The sequence below is a fragment of the Octopus sinensis genome, linkage group LG20, assembly GCF_006345805.1.
Source record: "Octopus sinensis linkage group LG20, ASM634580v1, whole genome shotgun sequence".
NCBI lineage: Eukaryota > Metazoa > Mollusca > Cephalopoda > Octopoda > Octopodidae > Octopus > Octopus sinensis.
The window spans coordinates 27,839,824-27,855,958 of record NC_043016.1 but is presented as its reverse complement, the minus strand read 5'-3'; the positions used below and the strand labels follow the sequence as shown (position 1 = coordinate 27,855,958).

The 16,135-nt window shown below is 31.4% G+C and overlaps 1 protein-coding gene across 1 annotated transcript in view; it reads right to left on the bottom strand.

The window, feature by feature from the left end:
* Positions 1 to 11,460: 11,460 nt before the first annotated feature.
* The window catches only part of LOC115222503 (exocyst complex component 8-like), a 52,370-nt gene continuing 47,695 nt past the window's right edge, over positions 11,461 to 16,135 (bottom strand). Inside the window, exons 7-10 of the mRNA XM_029792733.2 lie at positions 15,972 to 16,091; positions 15,256 to 15,361; positions 12,732 to 12,922; positions 11,461 to 11,691 (exon numbers count right to left, since the gene is read on the bottom strand). Coding sequence (XP_029648593.1) covers positions 11,533 to 11,691; positions 12,732 to 12,922; positions 15,256 to 15,361; positions 15,972 to 16,091 — 576 coding nt within the window. The 3' untranslated portion in view covers positions 11,461 to 11,532. The remainder of the gene's footprint in view (positions 11,692 to 12,731; positions 12,923 to 15,255; positions 15,362 to 15,971; positions 16,092 to 16,135) is intronic.

Sequence of the window (16,135 nt, the reverse complement as noted above, 5' to 3'; positions counted from 1 at the left end):
ACATGAATTACATAATCTATTACCTGGCTGACAGCTGTTTCTGCTATAAGAAACTGAATACCTGTGCAACATCCCATGGCTCACTCTGAGTAATTAATATATATATATATATAATTTTATATATACATATATAATATGTATATATATATATATATGTGTGTGTGTGTGTATATATATAATTTTTAATACATATATATATACATACATATACATATATATATATATAATTTTCAATATATGTATATATATATATATATATATATATATATATATATATATATTTGTGTATGTGTGTATATATAATTTTTATACATATATAGATATATAATTTTTATTAGCATACTTTTATTCCCTTTAATTCCTATTTTGTATTTATTTATTTATGTTAAATACCATATCTCTGTACCTTAGCAACTTAACATATTTACATCTGGTATTTCACTACAGGAATGCTGCATATCTGAAATTTTAAATTAAATTTTGTCCAATAGTTCTTTATCTTTATTAGTCTAGCTCAATAATAAATTTTTAAGGGATGTAAGGTAATAACCTATAATTCTTTATTCATTTTTAAATTTTTCTCTCTCTATCTATTTTCATTCTTTACTCTATCTATTTTGATTAATTTATTTTACTTTATTCATTTTCATTTATAATTTTTATGTACCCTAACATTGAGTAAATGTTCTAATTGGTCTTTTAACTATTTCAATATTTTAATAATTAATAGATTGCCTGAATGTCTTCCACCTTAATTATATATATATATATATATATATGTTAGTAACCATATGCATTTAAATTAAACTCTGCATACTAAGTTTATATTGATTTAATAAGAATAGATATAATAGCATAATATGACATTTTTACCCATTGTATCTACTTGAACTTTATTATACTTAACACTCCAGATAAATACATAATTTTTTACAACTCCATTATGCACAACCTTACTCCCCTTCAAAGGGCTCTACAATTTATATACTATGTTCTTTATGTATAAACTTTATCAGTTAATGGTTTGCAGCTGTTTACTCAACATGAAGAAATTGAACAGCTACTTCGTATATCTTTATCTACCTCTGAAGAGATTTTACTTTCAAATAATTTTTAATTTAATTAATTAATTTTCTGAGGATCTGAACTGAAACGGCTGTAAAGGATGTTTGTCAATTTTTAATTAATAAAAAATAATTTATTAATTACCTCTCTATTCTCTTATCTTATTATTATAATAAATAAAATATATATAAACCATGGTTTATATAGTTACCTTGCAGTTGAGTATTAAATATAATGTTCAATACTCTTTGTGTAGGTAATTAACTAGTACTTTCATAGGATTTTGCTATCTCTGAATGAGGTTTGTAACCTTTAATTGTGCTTATATATATATATAATCAAAATAAGCAACAAGGATATCCAGAGGTAATGCAGTACGATCGTTTCATGCAACTCCTTTTAATTGAACAATGCAATCATTACATCAATTTAAAATGCAGACCAATCTTCAGCTGCGCAAAGACATAGAATTTAATTAAATTAGAACAGATGGACACGTTAGTATAATTTTACTTAAAATCTCCAAGAAGTTAACGAGATAGACAAAGAACATACTTTCTTACTCCAGCATAGAAGTTACTAAACTTTTCAAGAAGATATGCATTGTTACAGACTCTGCCTGTCACTGATTTTTGCTTTTATGGGGTCAATTTTAATTTATAGACTAGTTTATCAAAACCTTTGTACATCTAAGGCTGAAAGGTAGGTGAGAACAATTTACATGAATGAATCTATTCTCCTAGGTTTTCTTGTATATCTCAAGACTATTGAAAAGGTTGCAAGACGCAATGAAAATTTTAGAAAAATAAAAATAAGAAATAAGTGTAAATTTTACTGGTGAGTGTGTTACATTATAAGGCACAAAAAGAAAATTGACTCTCCCCAGACACAACAGTATATATATATATATATATATATATATTATATATATATATATATATATACATATATACACACACACATATATATATATATACACACATATATAACATATATATTATATATATATATATATATTATATATATATATATATATATACACACACACATATATATATATACATACATACAATCACCATCATTTAACATCTATGTTCCATCCTGCATGGGTTGGGCAGTTCGACATGAACAGACAAGACAAAGGTCTGCACTGAGCACTAATGCCTACTTTGGCATAGTTTCTACAGATTGATTTGCTTTCTAACACCAACCACTTCATGGAATTATTATATATATATTGCTATATTTCTCTATACTATAATATCTTAACATCTAAACTTGGTCATTATCAGTTGTAGTGTTTTTCAATCTCAGTTCATGCCTCTGTTTCATCAGCATCTATTTTCCTTCTTCTTTCCACATCTCCATTACAAGCAAATCTGATGAGCAGAGTTGTTAGCAACGGCATTTCAACCATGATCACGCTGTCTTTTTAGGGGCTTCTATAACTAAATGATCTATTAAAAGGCAGCAGAGTATGAGCCACAAACGGGTACTTCCACTTTTCTGGCTGGTAGAAAAGAATTGGTTTCCTTTTCATCATCTTTGCTCACCATATTGGTATTTTTGTTTTTATTCTGTATAATGTATACCATCCTTCTCACTTCCATTTCCATTTGTAAACATGCTGTTTTATTTTTCATTTCCTAGGATAAAGCTGACCATCCCCTATCTTGGGTCTCATAGTCTAGCAAGCTGCATGGTGACCATACTAGTGACTGCGTCATGAAAAAAGTACCCAGTACAGATTGTAAAATAGTTGGCATTTAGGAGGACATCTGGCCATAGAAACCATGCCAAAGTAAACACTGGAGCCCAATGCAGTTCTCGAACCATTGGATCCTGTCAAGCTAGTCTAACAATAAATCTTAAATGATAATGATGATGAAGAGAGGTTGATGACGATAATGATATTGTATTTCATTTTTCCTGCCAAGGTGAACTTCCATCCTTTCAGGATCAGTAAAGTACCAGTGAAGTATTGGGGTTTATAGTATTGACTAACCCCTTATTGCTGGCCTGATGCCTAAATTGGAAACAATTATTACTAGTAATATTTGTGCAGTCTATGAGCATTTCTGGCTTGTGGAATCATGTCAGACATTATTTGGCAAGTGTAGAAGATTGCATCTCTGATTCCTTTTGTTAGGCTGGGCAATGCTCTTTTCTTGTAGATGGCTGTGGCAATAAAGATTGTTTGGTGGGCAAGATAGAATAAAGTGAATACAGACACTTATATTCTCAAGCCAAATTCTCATCTTTAGGTTTCACCTTGAGAGAAAATATGAGAATAGAGTGTCATGTGATCCCTGCTGAAAGGTAAGTGAGAACAATTTATATGAATGAATCTATTCTCAGCATGTCCTTGTAGTCTGGCAAATACAGTTGAGAGAGGACATTTGCTTTCAGTAATCACTTACTCCTAGGTCTGTGAGGTTCTGTCATCATATCTATACAGCTGTTCTCATATTGGGACATCATGAAATGGTTTTGTAATTTGCTTTTCATTCATTACCCTTACAACAAATGTATTATGATTAGGTGCAGGCATGTTTGTGCAGTTGAACAGTATGCTGCTAAATCACTTGATTTCAGGTTCAACTCTACTACATGGTACATTAGGAAAATGTCTTCAACTACAAATTTTATTTGATAATTCATCATTTTTCTCCTTAAGTCTTTTATTTTGGTGAATTGTTGTTTCTGTCAACTGGCCACTGTTTGAAATAATAATTGATAGAAAAATTTACACAGTAATTCTGTGACCTGGTCACTGACAGTGGAATTGTGTTAAAGACCAACGTACAGAAATACTGAAACAACTTGACATGTCACTTCACAATGGACTACCATGAAGAATATAAATAAATAAGAAATAAATATCTCCGTTTCTGTGTTTTTTAAATGACTCTTCCATGATGTCATTGTTTTAATTTTAACACATGATCTCAGGTCAAGTCACTTGACAAACAAGTTCAACTCTAAAATGTACACATAGTGTCTTCTATGAATGTTGTGAATATTGTGGCTGTATGTAACAGTATCTTTATCTCGTGTGTGTGGGTGTGGTACAAATATGTTGTTGAATGTATTTTCATGGAGTCTTGCATTGCCGGATATTTGGTTGTAACTCAAGTAAGTCTGTTGTTGTGGAGCTGTTTTCTTTTTAGAGGGGTTGCTTATGCAGAGTTAAGGTTAGCACCTTGAGAATCATGTGAGGATGTGAATGTGGTGATGTCATGTGGATACATTTTGTGAATGTGTAAAAGGACATGTAGATTGGAAATGAGAAAGTGAGAGAACAGTTTCCTGTGTTATATCTCAGTCAGGAAATTGTTAGTTTTGGAAGTGCTGTTTCTATTCATTAACTAGGATTGGTGACTTCACAGGCAGTCTACCAACCAATGGTTGCTGTCGTTTCTTAAGATGATGTGGAGTATTTTAGTGTATGATAGGGTAGCAGGAAATGGAGCCAAAAGATTTTTGATGTTGATGTAGATGAAGTAATTATATATTCTCTGTTGATTTGGAACTTGTTTGGTAGTTGTTTAACCCCAGGTAAGCTCTCATTTAACAAATCTAGGATCAGAGGCATCAACTCATGACAATTCCATCATCTTTTTATATATTTTGGACTGTATTAGCCAATATTTCCTATCTTTAAGAGATTGGTAGGGTATAATTTGAGGGAAATTTGGCTGCTATTTCTAGGTCAGATGAATACACAGAAGCTCTCCTTTTTTATTTTGTATTTCTTTTTACGAGGGGTTAGGGTTAGTGGTGTCAAGGGTTAACCTGTCTAGAATGTTAGAATGTATGTATTGGAATATGAAGGGTCTTATAAAGTTACTTTATGAGGATTTTGACTGAACTTTAGAACTGTTAGGATTTTACCCTGCTTTCTTTCAGATTCTAGGAATTTCAGTGTTGGTACAAGTATTAATGAGTACAATGATTCCATCATGTCTAACATATTTTTAGGTGAAAATGTTGCTCTGTGCAGGGATTCTGTCAGTTACATGATGTGATTTGTACAGACTAGTAGATTTTTTAGATTGTCATACTGTTTTTCTAGGTATCTGATGGAAGAAAACAAGCCTTTAACCTAGTTTGTTACCAACCCGGCTCTGGCTCTGAGTACAAATCTCTTGTTTACATAAGTTTTGAATTAAAATCTTCCACCAAATCTTAGTCACAATTTATGTTCCTAACACTAGCTTAATGATAACCAAGTTATTTGACTAAATTCTTTGTTATATTTAAAGTAATTGAAAGGAAAACAGAGCATTTCAAAATAAATACAGTAACTAAAGGGTTAAGCAGTCATTCAATCTATAATAATTAGCAACCAAATCTGTCCCAAATTTTAGATTACCATTTAAACCAGCCAAAAATATTCTACTTGTTTTATGTTCAAGCTGACCAGATCTGGCCTTTCACATCTTTCCTACAATGCTATTCTAAAAATAAAACAATCACAACTTTGAAATCTCAAAGCCACAAGATAAAGCCTGATGAATTCAAAACAATGTGAATGAGTAAGCATTACATTTGACAGAATAATCTGAATGTCAAAAGGTTAAACATTAATGAAAATACTTGATAAAAAGATCTAAATATATCAGAAAAGATGACAAGATAGTCATGGCTGATCAAAAGATTTTAGTTAGGCGCTAGAGAAACTTGCTTTGAATGCAGCTAAAGTCAGAAACATGTTGGATGTATTTGTTGTTTATGAGGTCAGACATGATCCATTAGATCTATGGTCAAGAGAGTTTCCAGAAATCAGCATCTTGTATCTTGGACTATATTATACAATGTGTTCTTTTTCTATAAGCTTGAATATGATTTGAGGTATATTTGGTTGCTATTTCTTATTTCTTTATTGCCCACAAGGGGCTAAACATAGAGGGTACAAACAAAGGGATTAAGTTGATTACATCGACCCCAGTGCGTAACTGGTACTTAATTTATCGACTCCGAAAGGATGAAAGGTAAAGTCAACCTCGGCAGAATTTGAACTCAGAACGTAACGGCAGACGAAATACCGCTAAGCATTTCGTCTGGCGTGTTAACGTTTCTGCAGCTCGCTGCCTTATTTCTAGCAGGGTGTGTACTTACAGAGGTTCTCTAATGATGACAATGATGATAATATAACCCTTCATATGGGAGCATCACATTGGACGGGGAGGGCCGTTTTGCTCGTACTTCCACAATACACAAAATATTTTTTTTTTTATACAAGTCCTAATAATCCTTTCTACTATAGGAACAAGGCCTGAAATTTGTGGGGAGGGGTTAAGTTGATCACATCAACCCCAAAAGGATGAAAGGCAAAGTTGATCGTAGGCAGAATTTGAACTCAGAATGTAAAGATGGATGAAATGCCACTAAGCACTTTGCCTGGTGTGCTAATGTCTCTGCCAGCTCACTGCCTCATATAATTCCTAATAATGTTTGATAATAAAAAATATATAACAGGATATTTTAAATACTGAATGGCTATGACAGTTCACATCTTTTACTTGTTTCAGTTATTTGACTGTGGCCATGCTGGAGCACCGCTTTTAATTGAGCAAATCGACCCCAGGACTTATTCTTTGGAAGCCTAGTACTCATTCTATCAGTCTCTTTTGCCTAACCGCTAAGTTACGGGGACGTAAACAAATCAGCATCAGTTGTCAAGTGATGTTGTGGGCACAAACACAAACATATATATATGACGGGCTTCTTTTCAGTTTCCATCAACCAAATCCATTCACAAGGCTTTGGTCGGCCCGAGGCTGTAGTGGAAGACACTTGACCATGGTGCCACGCAGTAAGAGTGAACCCGGAACCATGTGGTTCGTAAGCAAGCTACTTACCACACAGCCACTCCTATTTTACCTGAGTAAAATAAGAATCAAAGTGGTCCATAGCTAAAAAGTGGATGAGAACCACTGTTTTAGATGGTTTACATCCTTATATCAACCCAATGTCCAAGTGATCAGGGTTATTTAAGATGGTTACAAATATGACGATGATGATGATGGTGAAAGAGGTACAGAATTTTTTTTCTACAACAAATGACATCCATCAAACTTAATTTTTTTCTCTCATAATTTTACAGAAACAAAAACAAAACAAAAAAGCCCATGAAGAATGTTTTATTTGTTTTTATTTTTAATAGCTCTTTGGTGTAAGTTTATCATTTTAATTGCACAGAAAAAACATTGAAAGTGATAAATCAAAGTATTATAGTCTAAATTAACAAATAAGACTAAATTTTCAACATTGAATAACAAAACAGTAGAAATAATTTATCAAAACTTAAAGGGCAATCAATATTTATATACATATCGCAAATATGGTGTGTAGAAACATTTATGGACAAAAATTAAATGTATTCAAATAGTAGATTAACAAAAAAAAAGTTTTAAAGAATAAATTGTGATTAAAAATTTTTGCATAAAAATGTTCATTTTTTTTAGGAATTTTCATTTTCATTAGCAATTTTCGTTTTTAAAAGCAAGATAAATGACAATATTAATTGATATACTCATAGATATACACATGTGTATGTATCTATGCACTTGTGTATATGTACATATATCATCAATTTATGTCTGCTTTATATGCTGGTATGGGTTGGACGGGTAGTCACATTTAGAGTTCTTTATTATTTGGAGGTGAAGAAACCATTGTTCATTTTGGCATGGTATGGTATCTATGGCTGAATGCCATTTCCTATTACCAACCATTTTATGAAGTGTACTAGGTACATTTTATTGTGGCATCATCACTAGAGAGGTTTTTGTTTCCTCAATATAACAAAACTACAAAGTCCTTCTGACTGTCTCCACTCCCCTGTAGTGTCTCCACCATTTTGTCAATGTTACACACACAAAGGAGAATTTGGATATCTATGATTATCTGTATGCTTAAAAAATATCCAGATGGTATAATATGCTTCTGGAATTTAGATAATTTGCAAGACATTTAACAAAAAGTAGAAGCAGATACTAATTTGATGATATTATAATAAGTTTAGGTCATTGACTTCTATCATTCTGCATTTAGTATCATTTTATTGGCAGCTGGCAATAAAACTGTTTCATGATTTTCTGGAGTTGTGCCTGTGACCAATTTATTTTGGTATAGGCTTGAAAATATCTTGCATTGTTGTACATTTTTTATTGCTGTAATACACACACACACATGCAAATGAACATACAGATGTGTGTGTGCATAAATGTGTTGTGTTTGTTCACCACCACTTGACAACCAGGTTTGGTTTGTTTACATCCATATACATTAGCTGTTCAGCAAAAGAAACCACTGGAGTAGGTGCCAAACTTAAAAATAATATAAAATAAAACCAAGTACTGGGCTATTCTCTATTACACTAACTTATCAGTAAATCTATTCTGTGCTCATGCTTCATTATAACAGAATTTAGCTCTGGCTATTTTCTTCTGCTGATGCCTATGACTAGGTTTATAATTACAATGGGGATGGAGGTTGGCGTTCCTATAAACAGTTTTCTTGTTAGGATTTCTGCGAATGTAGAATTTGCTTGCCTTGAATTATAGAGTGACATCCATACAATTGGTGGTAATGGTTTACCTAGGGCCAAATTTCTCTGAAAATGTTTATAACTTACCCATGGCATAGTCATTCAAAAGGCTTGAGAATGCAAAGCCACATATATTCATAAACTATGTGTGTGTGTATGCACAAACACACATACATGCATAAATATATATATTAGAAGAAAAACCCACCTTTTATCAATTCAAAATGAAAAATTAAATTACACCATCTAGAAAATTACATATAATAGAAAAATTAAATATAAGATAAAAAATATAACGATGATTAAGTAATGTGCAAAATAATAAATAAAATGTATATATTTAATTAATAAATATACGTAAATAATCTTTTAAAAATAAATATATTCTTTAAAATAGATATCTATATCTATATATATATATATATATATATGTATATAAGATACAAAATATACATTAAGTGAAAACTAAATACAACATTTTAAACTATATACATTAAATCAAATTATTAATTAATATATTTATTTAATAAACATCCAAATAAAGTCTAATACCCATTAAGCAATTAATACTAAAAACCTTAATATTAACTAATATACACAATGCTAGTACAAGCCATAAATACTGGAATCAAAAATAAGAAATGGTTCAAATATAGACACACCCATTATATAAACTAACTATATAATTAATATATATGTAGTATGTATAGATTTAATATATCACTCAATAATATAGTTGACCAAAATATCAATTAATATAAAAACTAATTTACTTAAATGTAATACTACTTGATAAATATACCACCTAATTATTAAATAATGTATTGTCTAACAAAATTAATTCTCAAATTAAATTATATGTAATATGTTAAATCCCTTTATAAAAATAATAAAGTATTCTAAGTAAATAGATATCATAATTAATAACTATCATAACTTATAACTATCAATATATATAAAAAATATTTCAATAACAATAATAATAACAATAATAATCAAACCCAATATAATTCAAAAGCCTAATAATATTTATAAGCAAAAACCATTACTTAGCTTGTTGATGAAAATAATATAACTGAATTTTAAACGCACAAAAATATATAGGTCTTAGTGTTTATAAAAATTAAACACGGGAAGACTTAGTGTAAACAAATAGAATAAATTATCAATGAAAATGGCAAAAACTATTTACTAATGAAAAATACGAAAAACATCTAAGCCCCATGAATTAAAGAAAGGTACGAAAAATATTAGAACAAATGAACAATACACTATGAAGACATTCAACTACAACTGACAGTCCACTACGACTCCAGTCAATAACAACAATAATAATAACAACAATCAAACTCAATATAATACAAAATCCAAATAAAATTGATAAACAAACAACATTACTAAGCTTATCGATTAAATTAATATAACTGGATTTTAAATGTATTAAAATAGGTCTTAGCGTCTTAATTAATATACCCAATGCTAGTACAAGGCATAAATATCAGAATCAAAAATAGGAAATGGTTCAAATATACATAAACCCATTATATAAACTAACTATTATATTATTAATATATATGTATTAATATATATATTAATATAGGCGCAGGAGTGGCTGTGTGGTAAGTAGCTTGCTAACCAACCACATGGTTCCAGGTTCAGTCCCACTGCGTGGCATCTTGGGCAAGTGTCTTCTGCTATAGCCCCGGGCCGACAAATGCCTTGTGAGTGGATTTGGTAGACGGAAACTGAAAGAAGCCTGTCGTATATATGTATGTATATATATGTGTATGTGTGTGTGTTTGTGTTTGTCCCCCTAGCATTGCTTGACAACCGATGCTGGTGTGTTTATGTCCCTGTCACTTAGCGGTTTGGCAAAAGAGACCGATAGAATAAGTACTGGGCTTACAAAAAAGAATAAATCTCGGGGTAGATTTGCTCGACTAAAGGCGGTGCTTCAGCATGGCTGCAGTCAAATGACTAAAACAAGTAAAAGAGTAAAAGAGTAGTATGTATAGATTTAATATATCACTCAATAATATAGTTGACCAAAATATTAATTAATATAAAAACTAATTTACTTAAATGTAATACTATGTGATAAAAATACCACCTAATTATTAAATAATGTATATTCTAACAAAACTAATTCTCAAATTAAATTATATGTAATATGTTAAATCCCTTTATAAAAATAATACTAAAACATATTAAATAAATAGATATCATAACTAATAACGATCGTAACTAATAACTATCAATAAACTATAAATAAAAATAATATTTCAAAAACAATAATAATAATAATCAAAACCAAAACGATTCAAAATCCAAATAATATAGAGAAGCAAAAAACGTTACTTAGCTTGTCGATGGAAAAGATTATTTACGTATATTTATTAATTATTTTATTATTGTAGTTATCTTTAACCTGATGAGTGGCTATATTTATATTGAAGTGATTTTACTACTACTACTAATATATTTACTATAATTATTTCTTAAATATAGCCACGAAACATGTGTCGTTATTCTACCAAATATATACGTTTTATTTATTATTTTGCACATTACTTAATCATCGTTATATTTTTTATCTTATATTTAATTTTTCTATTATATGTAATTTTCTTGATGGTGCAATTTAATTTTTCATTTTGAATTGATAAAAGGTGGGTTTTTTCTAATTTATATATATATATTATATTTTGTGAAATTTAATTTAATATTTTAAATTGAATTTTTCCTTGTAAGTTTGGAATAATATTCCCTCATATTATTATTATTATTATTATTATTATTATTATTATACACACACATATGCATGTATCATCTTTGTTTTCAATATATTCAAGCAATTTATTATATTAAAAAGAAAATAACTATATACACATGGACATTTGATTTTTTTTCTTTCAGCTAAGACTTTTAGCGAGTGTTTTCAAGCGTCTAAATTCATTGTTGACAGAAATCAGTTCTTTGGGAAATACAATATCTTTATCTCGGTAGAATGTCTCAGCGATTCCAAGAAACTCTTCCAGGATGAACTGTGCATTCTTCATTATGAAGGTTTGCTGAAATATGATGGCATTAAATTAGTACATTAGTGATCAGAAATATAAAATAAATCAATACTGAATAAATATGATAAAACACTCATTAGAGTTTTCGTTAAAAATGACTCCTGAACCATTTGGCAAAATAACTGTTATCATCATCATTTAATGTCCATTTTCCATGCCTGCATGGGTTGGATAGTTTGATTGAAAACTGGTAAGCTGGGGAGCTGCACCAGATTCTGATCTGATTTGGCTGGATTTCTAGGGCTGGATGCCCTTCCCAATGCCAACCACTTAATAGATTGATGTGCATGTTTTTTATGTGCCACTGATTTGACACTGACATCAACCTCAACTACTGTCTCACTTGGCTTGACAGGCCTACATAAACATGGTATATTGCCGAAGGTCTTGGTCACCTGTCACTGCCTCCATGAGGCCCAACACTTGAATGGTGTTTTCTATGTGCCACCAGCATGGGTTCCAGTCAGATGGCATTGGCATAGGTCATGACTATGATTTAAGATAAAGCTAAATTATTTTTATTGAATATCACATCTGGTACTTAATTTACTTGTGTGAATAAACTCTGTTCAAATTCCTTAAATTAAAAAAAACTTCTGATTTCATTTTGAAAACCATGTGTGTGACAATTTTTTCTTAGTGTGCAGGAAGAACATCAATAAAGTTGTCTCCTTTCCTTCCTTTTAAATGTTTTCTAGGTCTATACTAAGACCTTTCAATTCTAGGCTTAGGTTCCATGGTTGAAGTTTCTTTTCTAAGTGACAGAAGTACAGCACAACTTCTAATGCAGGAAGAAGACAAAGATTATCACAAAAAAAAAAGTCAATATCTGAAGTGAACTGCAAAACCACAAGAAGAAACAGAAACAGAAGAAGACAAAATGAAACACAAGAAAATAGAGCAAAGCTTGAAGCTGAAATATTCAGAATTACTGAAAGATGATAGGAATAAACCTTATCACTTTCAGAGGTAAAATATCTTGCAGAAAAGGGAAGAAACAGTTTTACATGATAACAAATAATAGTACTTACATCTTTGGCAAATTTTGCTCGTTTCAAGGAATTTTGAATGTGTAAAATATGAGCCTTGAAAATGTCTGCAATAGCATTGTTGATAAAAACTCCAAGATCTGGAGTATACATCTTCAAAGTATCATCAACAAAAATAAGAGTTGTTTTTGTAAACTGAACTGTATTTATTGTCAAATTTACAAAACAGTCATCTGAAACACAACAGGAATTAATGAGTGAATGTAGAGAAGAATAATTTTTAATGTAAAAGTGTCCAAACAAAAGTGATTAAGTTCATCACGCTGCTCACAGTGAGATCATAAAGCGTGGCCTAGACACTGCAGGCTTCCTCTCTCAGCTCAAGCCAACAGGGCTGGACAGAGGAGAGGCTAAAAGGACAGATGGCATGACAATTTTCCCATTCCATGGAGATAGGCCACTCACCAGAGATGTCACTTGTGGTAACACATTCTCCAGCAACAACCTGGTGTGTTTGACTGCCAGCCCAGACTTTGGGAAGGGTAAATTTTCAAAGTATCAGCTGCTCTTTGACAGATCTGTGGTCAAGCCTATGGCAGAGGAGACTCTGGTGTTCTTGGACCCCACCCTGCTCACTGCTATTGGGGCAGAAGTGGCTATCTGCAAGTGCAAGTCCCATGAACTGGAATGACTGTTCCAGCATATCTCTCTTGCCATCATCTGGGGTAATGCCTTTTCCATTTTGTCCACTGGGACTGACCATGAAGTGGACTGACAAGCCTTATGTCTCTTGAATATATGCATTAACTCAACATTCTACTCCAACAAATAAACCAAATTTTTTACAGTTAGGTAATATGACAGATTATTTTGTACCTGAAATTCAAAAAGCACGGGTTCATCACACAGTGTACCATGAAAATTTTGCCAGAGAATTACATCAATAGTACAACATTACTCTGGGTTTTTGACAATGTATGGCTCATTGGGTAAATGGCCTGAACTGTAATTGTGAGTTGAGTGAATTTGATAGGAGAAATCTATGCAGAAGCTTGTTGCATTTACATGTGTGCATGCATGCACGCATGTGTATTTGTCAGTGTATATTACTGAAGATGCAAATATCAATTAGAATACTGAAAAATTTGTATTCTTTGAACAAATTCCCTTGCAATATTTGTTCTGATCCAAGTTAATGACATACCCTTCTGTTATCAAAAATACAGCAGACCCTTAATTAGTTCATTAGAAATCTACAACTATTGTTCAGAAACTGTGATATAGATAATATATATAGAAAACACATAAAAATCTCATATCTAAGGAATTGAGTTGAATAAAACTGTGCTTCAAATGAATACTTAAATATACAAAGAGATGTATGTAATTGACACATCTAGTAGCAAACATCTATACAAGTGACACATCTAAAAGTCTGGATGAATGGGTTACCTCAAAAGATTATGCAGGATACATCCAAGCAAGTTGTTAAATATTCTTTTATTCTTTTACTTGTTTCAGTCATTTGATTGAAACAACTAAACAAGTGCTGGAGCACTGCCTTGAAGGGTTTTAGTCAAACAAATTAACCCCAGGAGTTATTCCTTGTAAACCAGTTAATTGTTCTAATGGTCTCTTTTGCTGAACTTCTAGGTTACAGGGACAAAAGTATTCCAACATCGGTTGTCAAGCAATGGTGGGGGGGGACACACAAACACACACATAAACATATGCAAGGTGCAACCTACTGGCTTGCCAGACCTCAGTCAAACCATCCAACCCATGCCAGCATGGAAAGCGGGTGTTAAACAATGATGATTTTATATATATATATACTCTCACACACACACACACACACACACACACACACACACACACACACACACACACACACATACATGATGGGCTTCTTTCAGTTTCTGTCCACCAAATCCACTCACAAGGCTTTGGTTGGCTTGAGGCTATAGTAGAAGACTCTTGACCAAGGTACCATGCAGTGAGACCAAACCTGGAACCATGTGGTTGATAAACAAGCTTCTTACCATACAGCCATGCCTTATTTAAAACTGTATTTTTAAAAGTCCTATAGTAATTATAAAGACCGGAGTTTATCACTAATTTCATGTTGATGAGAAATAAATATCACCCTGTATAGGATGACACTTCTCTCATGGAACATTCCTAAAATATCTATTGTCCATTTGCAATAGCTTGAGGAAATGAGGTATTTGGAGCTATAGACCATGTCCAAATACAGAATGAAATGTAGAGACATGAGTTGAAATTCCATACTATTAGAAGCTAGTCACATTTTTAATCATGATCTCTTTGACATCTTTGAATTCCAGTTTCAAGTATGATACCTTTAATTATATTCTTAACAAATATTCAAACTGTCACACTGCACCCCAATTCATAACACAGTATGGCCCTCAGTTAGGTAGTAGCATGGTATAAGATACATCTGTGGGTCACATTTTGTTGCTTGATCAGAGCTGATCTGTGACTACACAACAACAATAAGAACAGTGACCAAAATATATGCATTAATAGAATACTTATTTACCATAAACACATGTAGACATTTGACTGAATCCAAGGAGCTGCATGTCTTCTATAAATCTGTCACAAGCAGTTTTACTGAGATGATTCATTGGTCGCCACAAGTCATCCTTTATTAAAACACACACACAAAAAAGAGAGAATATAAATAAAAATCTAAAACAGTGGTTTTTTTAAAAGAAAAGTATCAAAGCAAACATTATACCTTGTTATCATGAAATATATAATAGTTATAATAACTTATACACACATACCAGGTAAGTAACAGTATATATACCAGGTAATTGACAGTAAATATAGCAGGTAGTTAACAATATACATACCAAGTAATTAGCAGTGTATATAATAGGTAATTAATAGTATATATACCAAGTACTTAACAATATATATAGCAGGTAATCAAGAGCACATATACCAGATAATTAAGAGTATATATAGCAGGTAATTAGCAGTATATATATATATATATATATATATATAGCAAGTAATTAACAACATATACACCTTGTAATTAACAGGATATATACCAGGTAATTAACAGGATATATACTAAGTAAGTAACAGGATATATACCAGGTAAGTAACATTAATATATATTAGGTCAATTAGTATATATATTGCAATAGACAGAGGATATGCTCTTAGATAAACTCACAAATTACATGGTGAATCAATCAATATTTTTAAAAAATCAAGAACATTAAAAAAAAAATATCTTACAGCAGCTCTGTACTTGACACCCTCAATAATATGATCTTTTGTCTCTTGTATAACTCGTTTGATATCATCATTGATAAATAAGTCCAATGTGAAGCTAAGATCAAGGCCAATGGAATGAAGCTATAAAAAAACAAAACAAACAAAAAAAAAAAGCACCAAAAGTT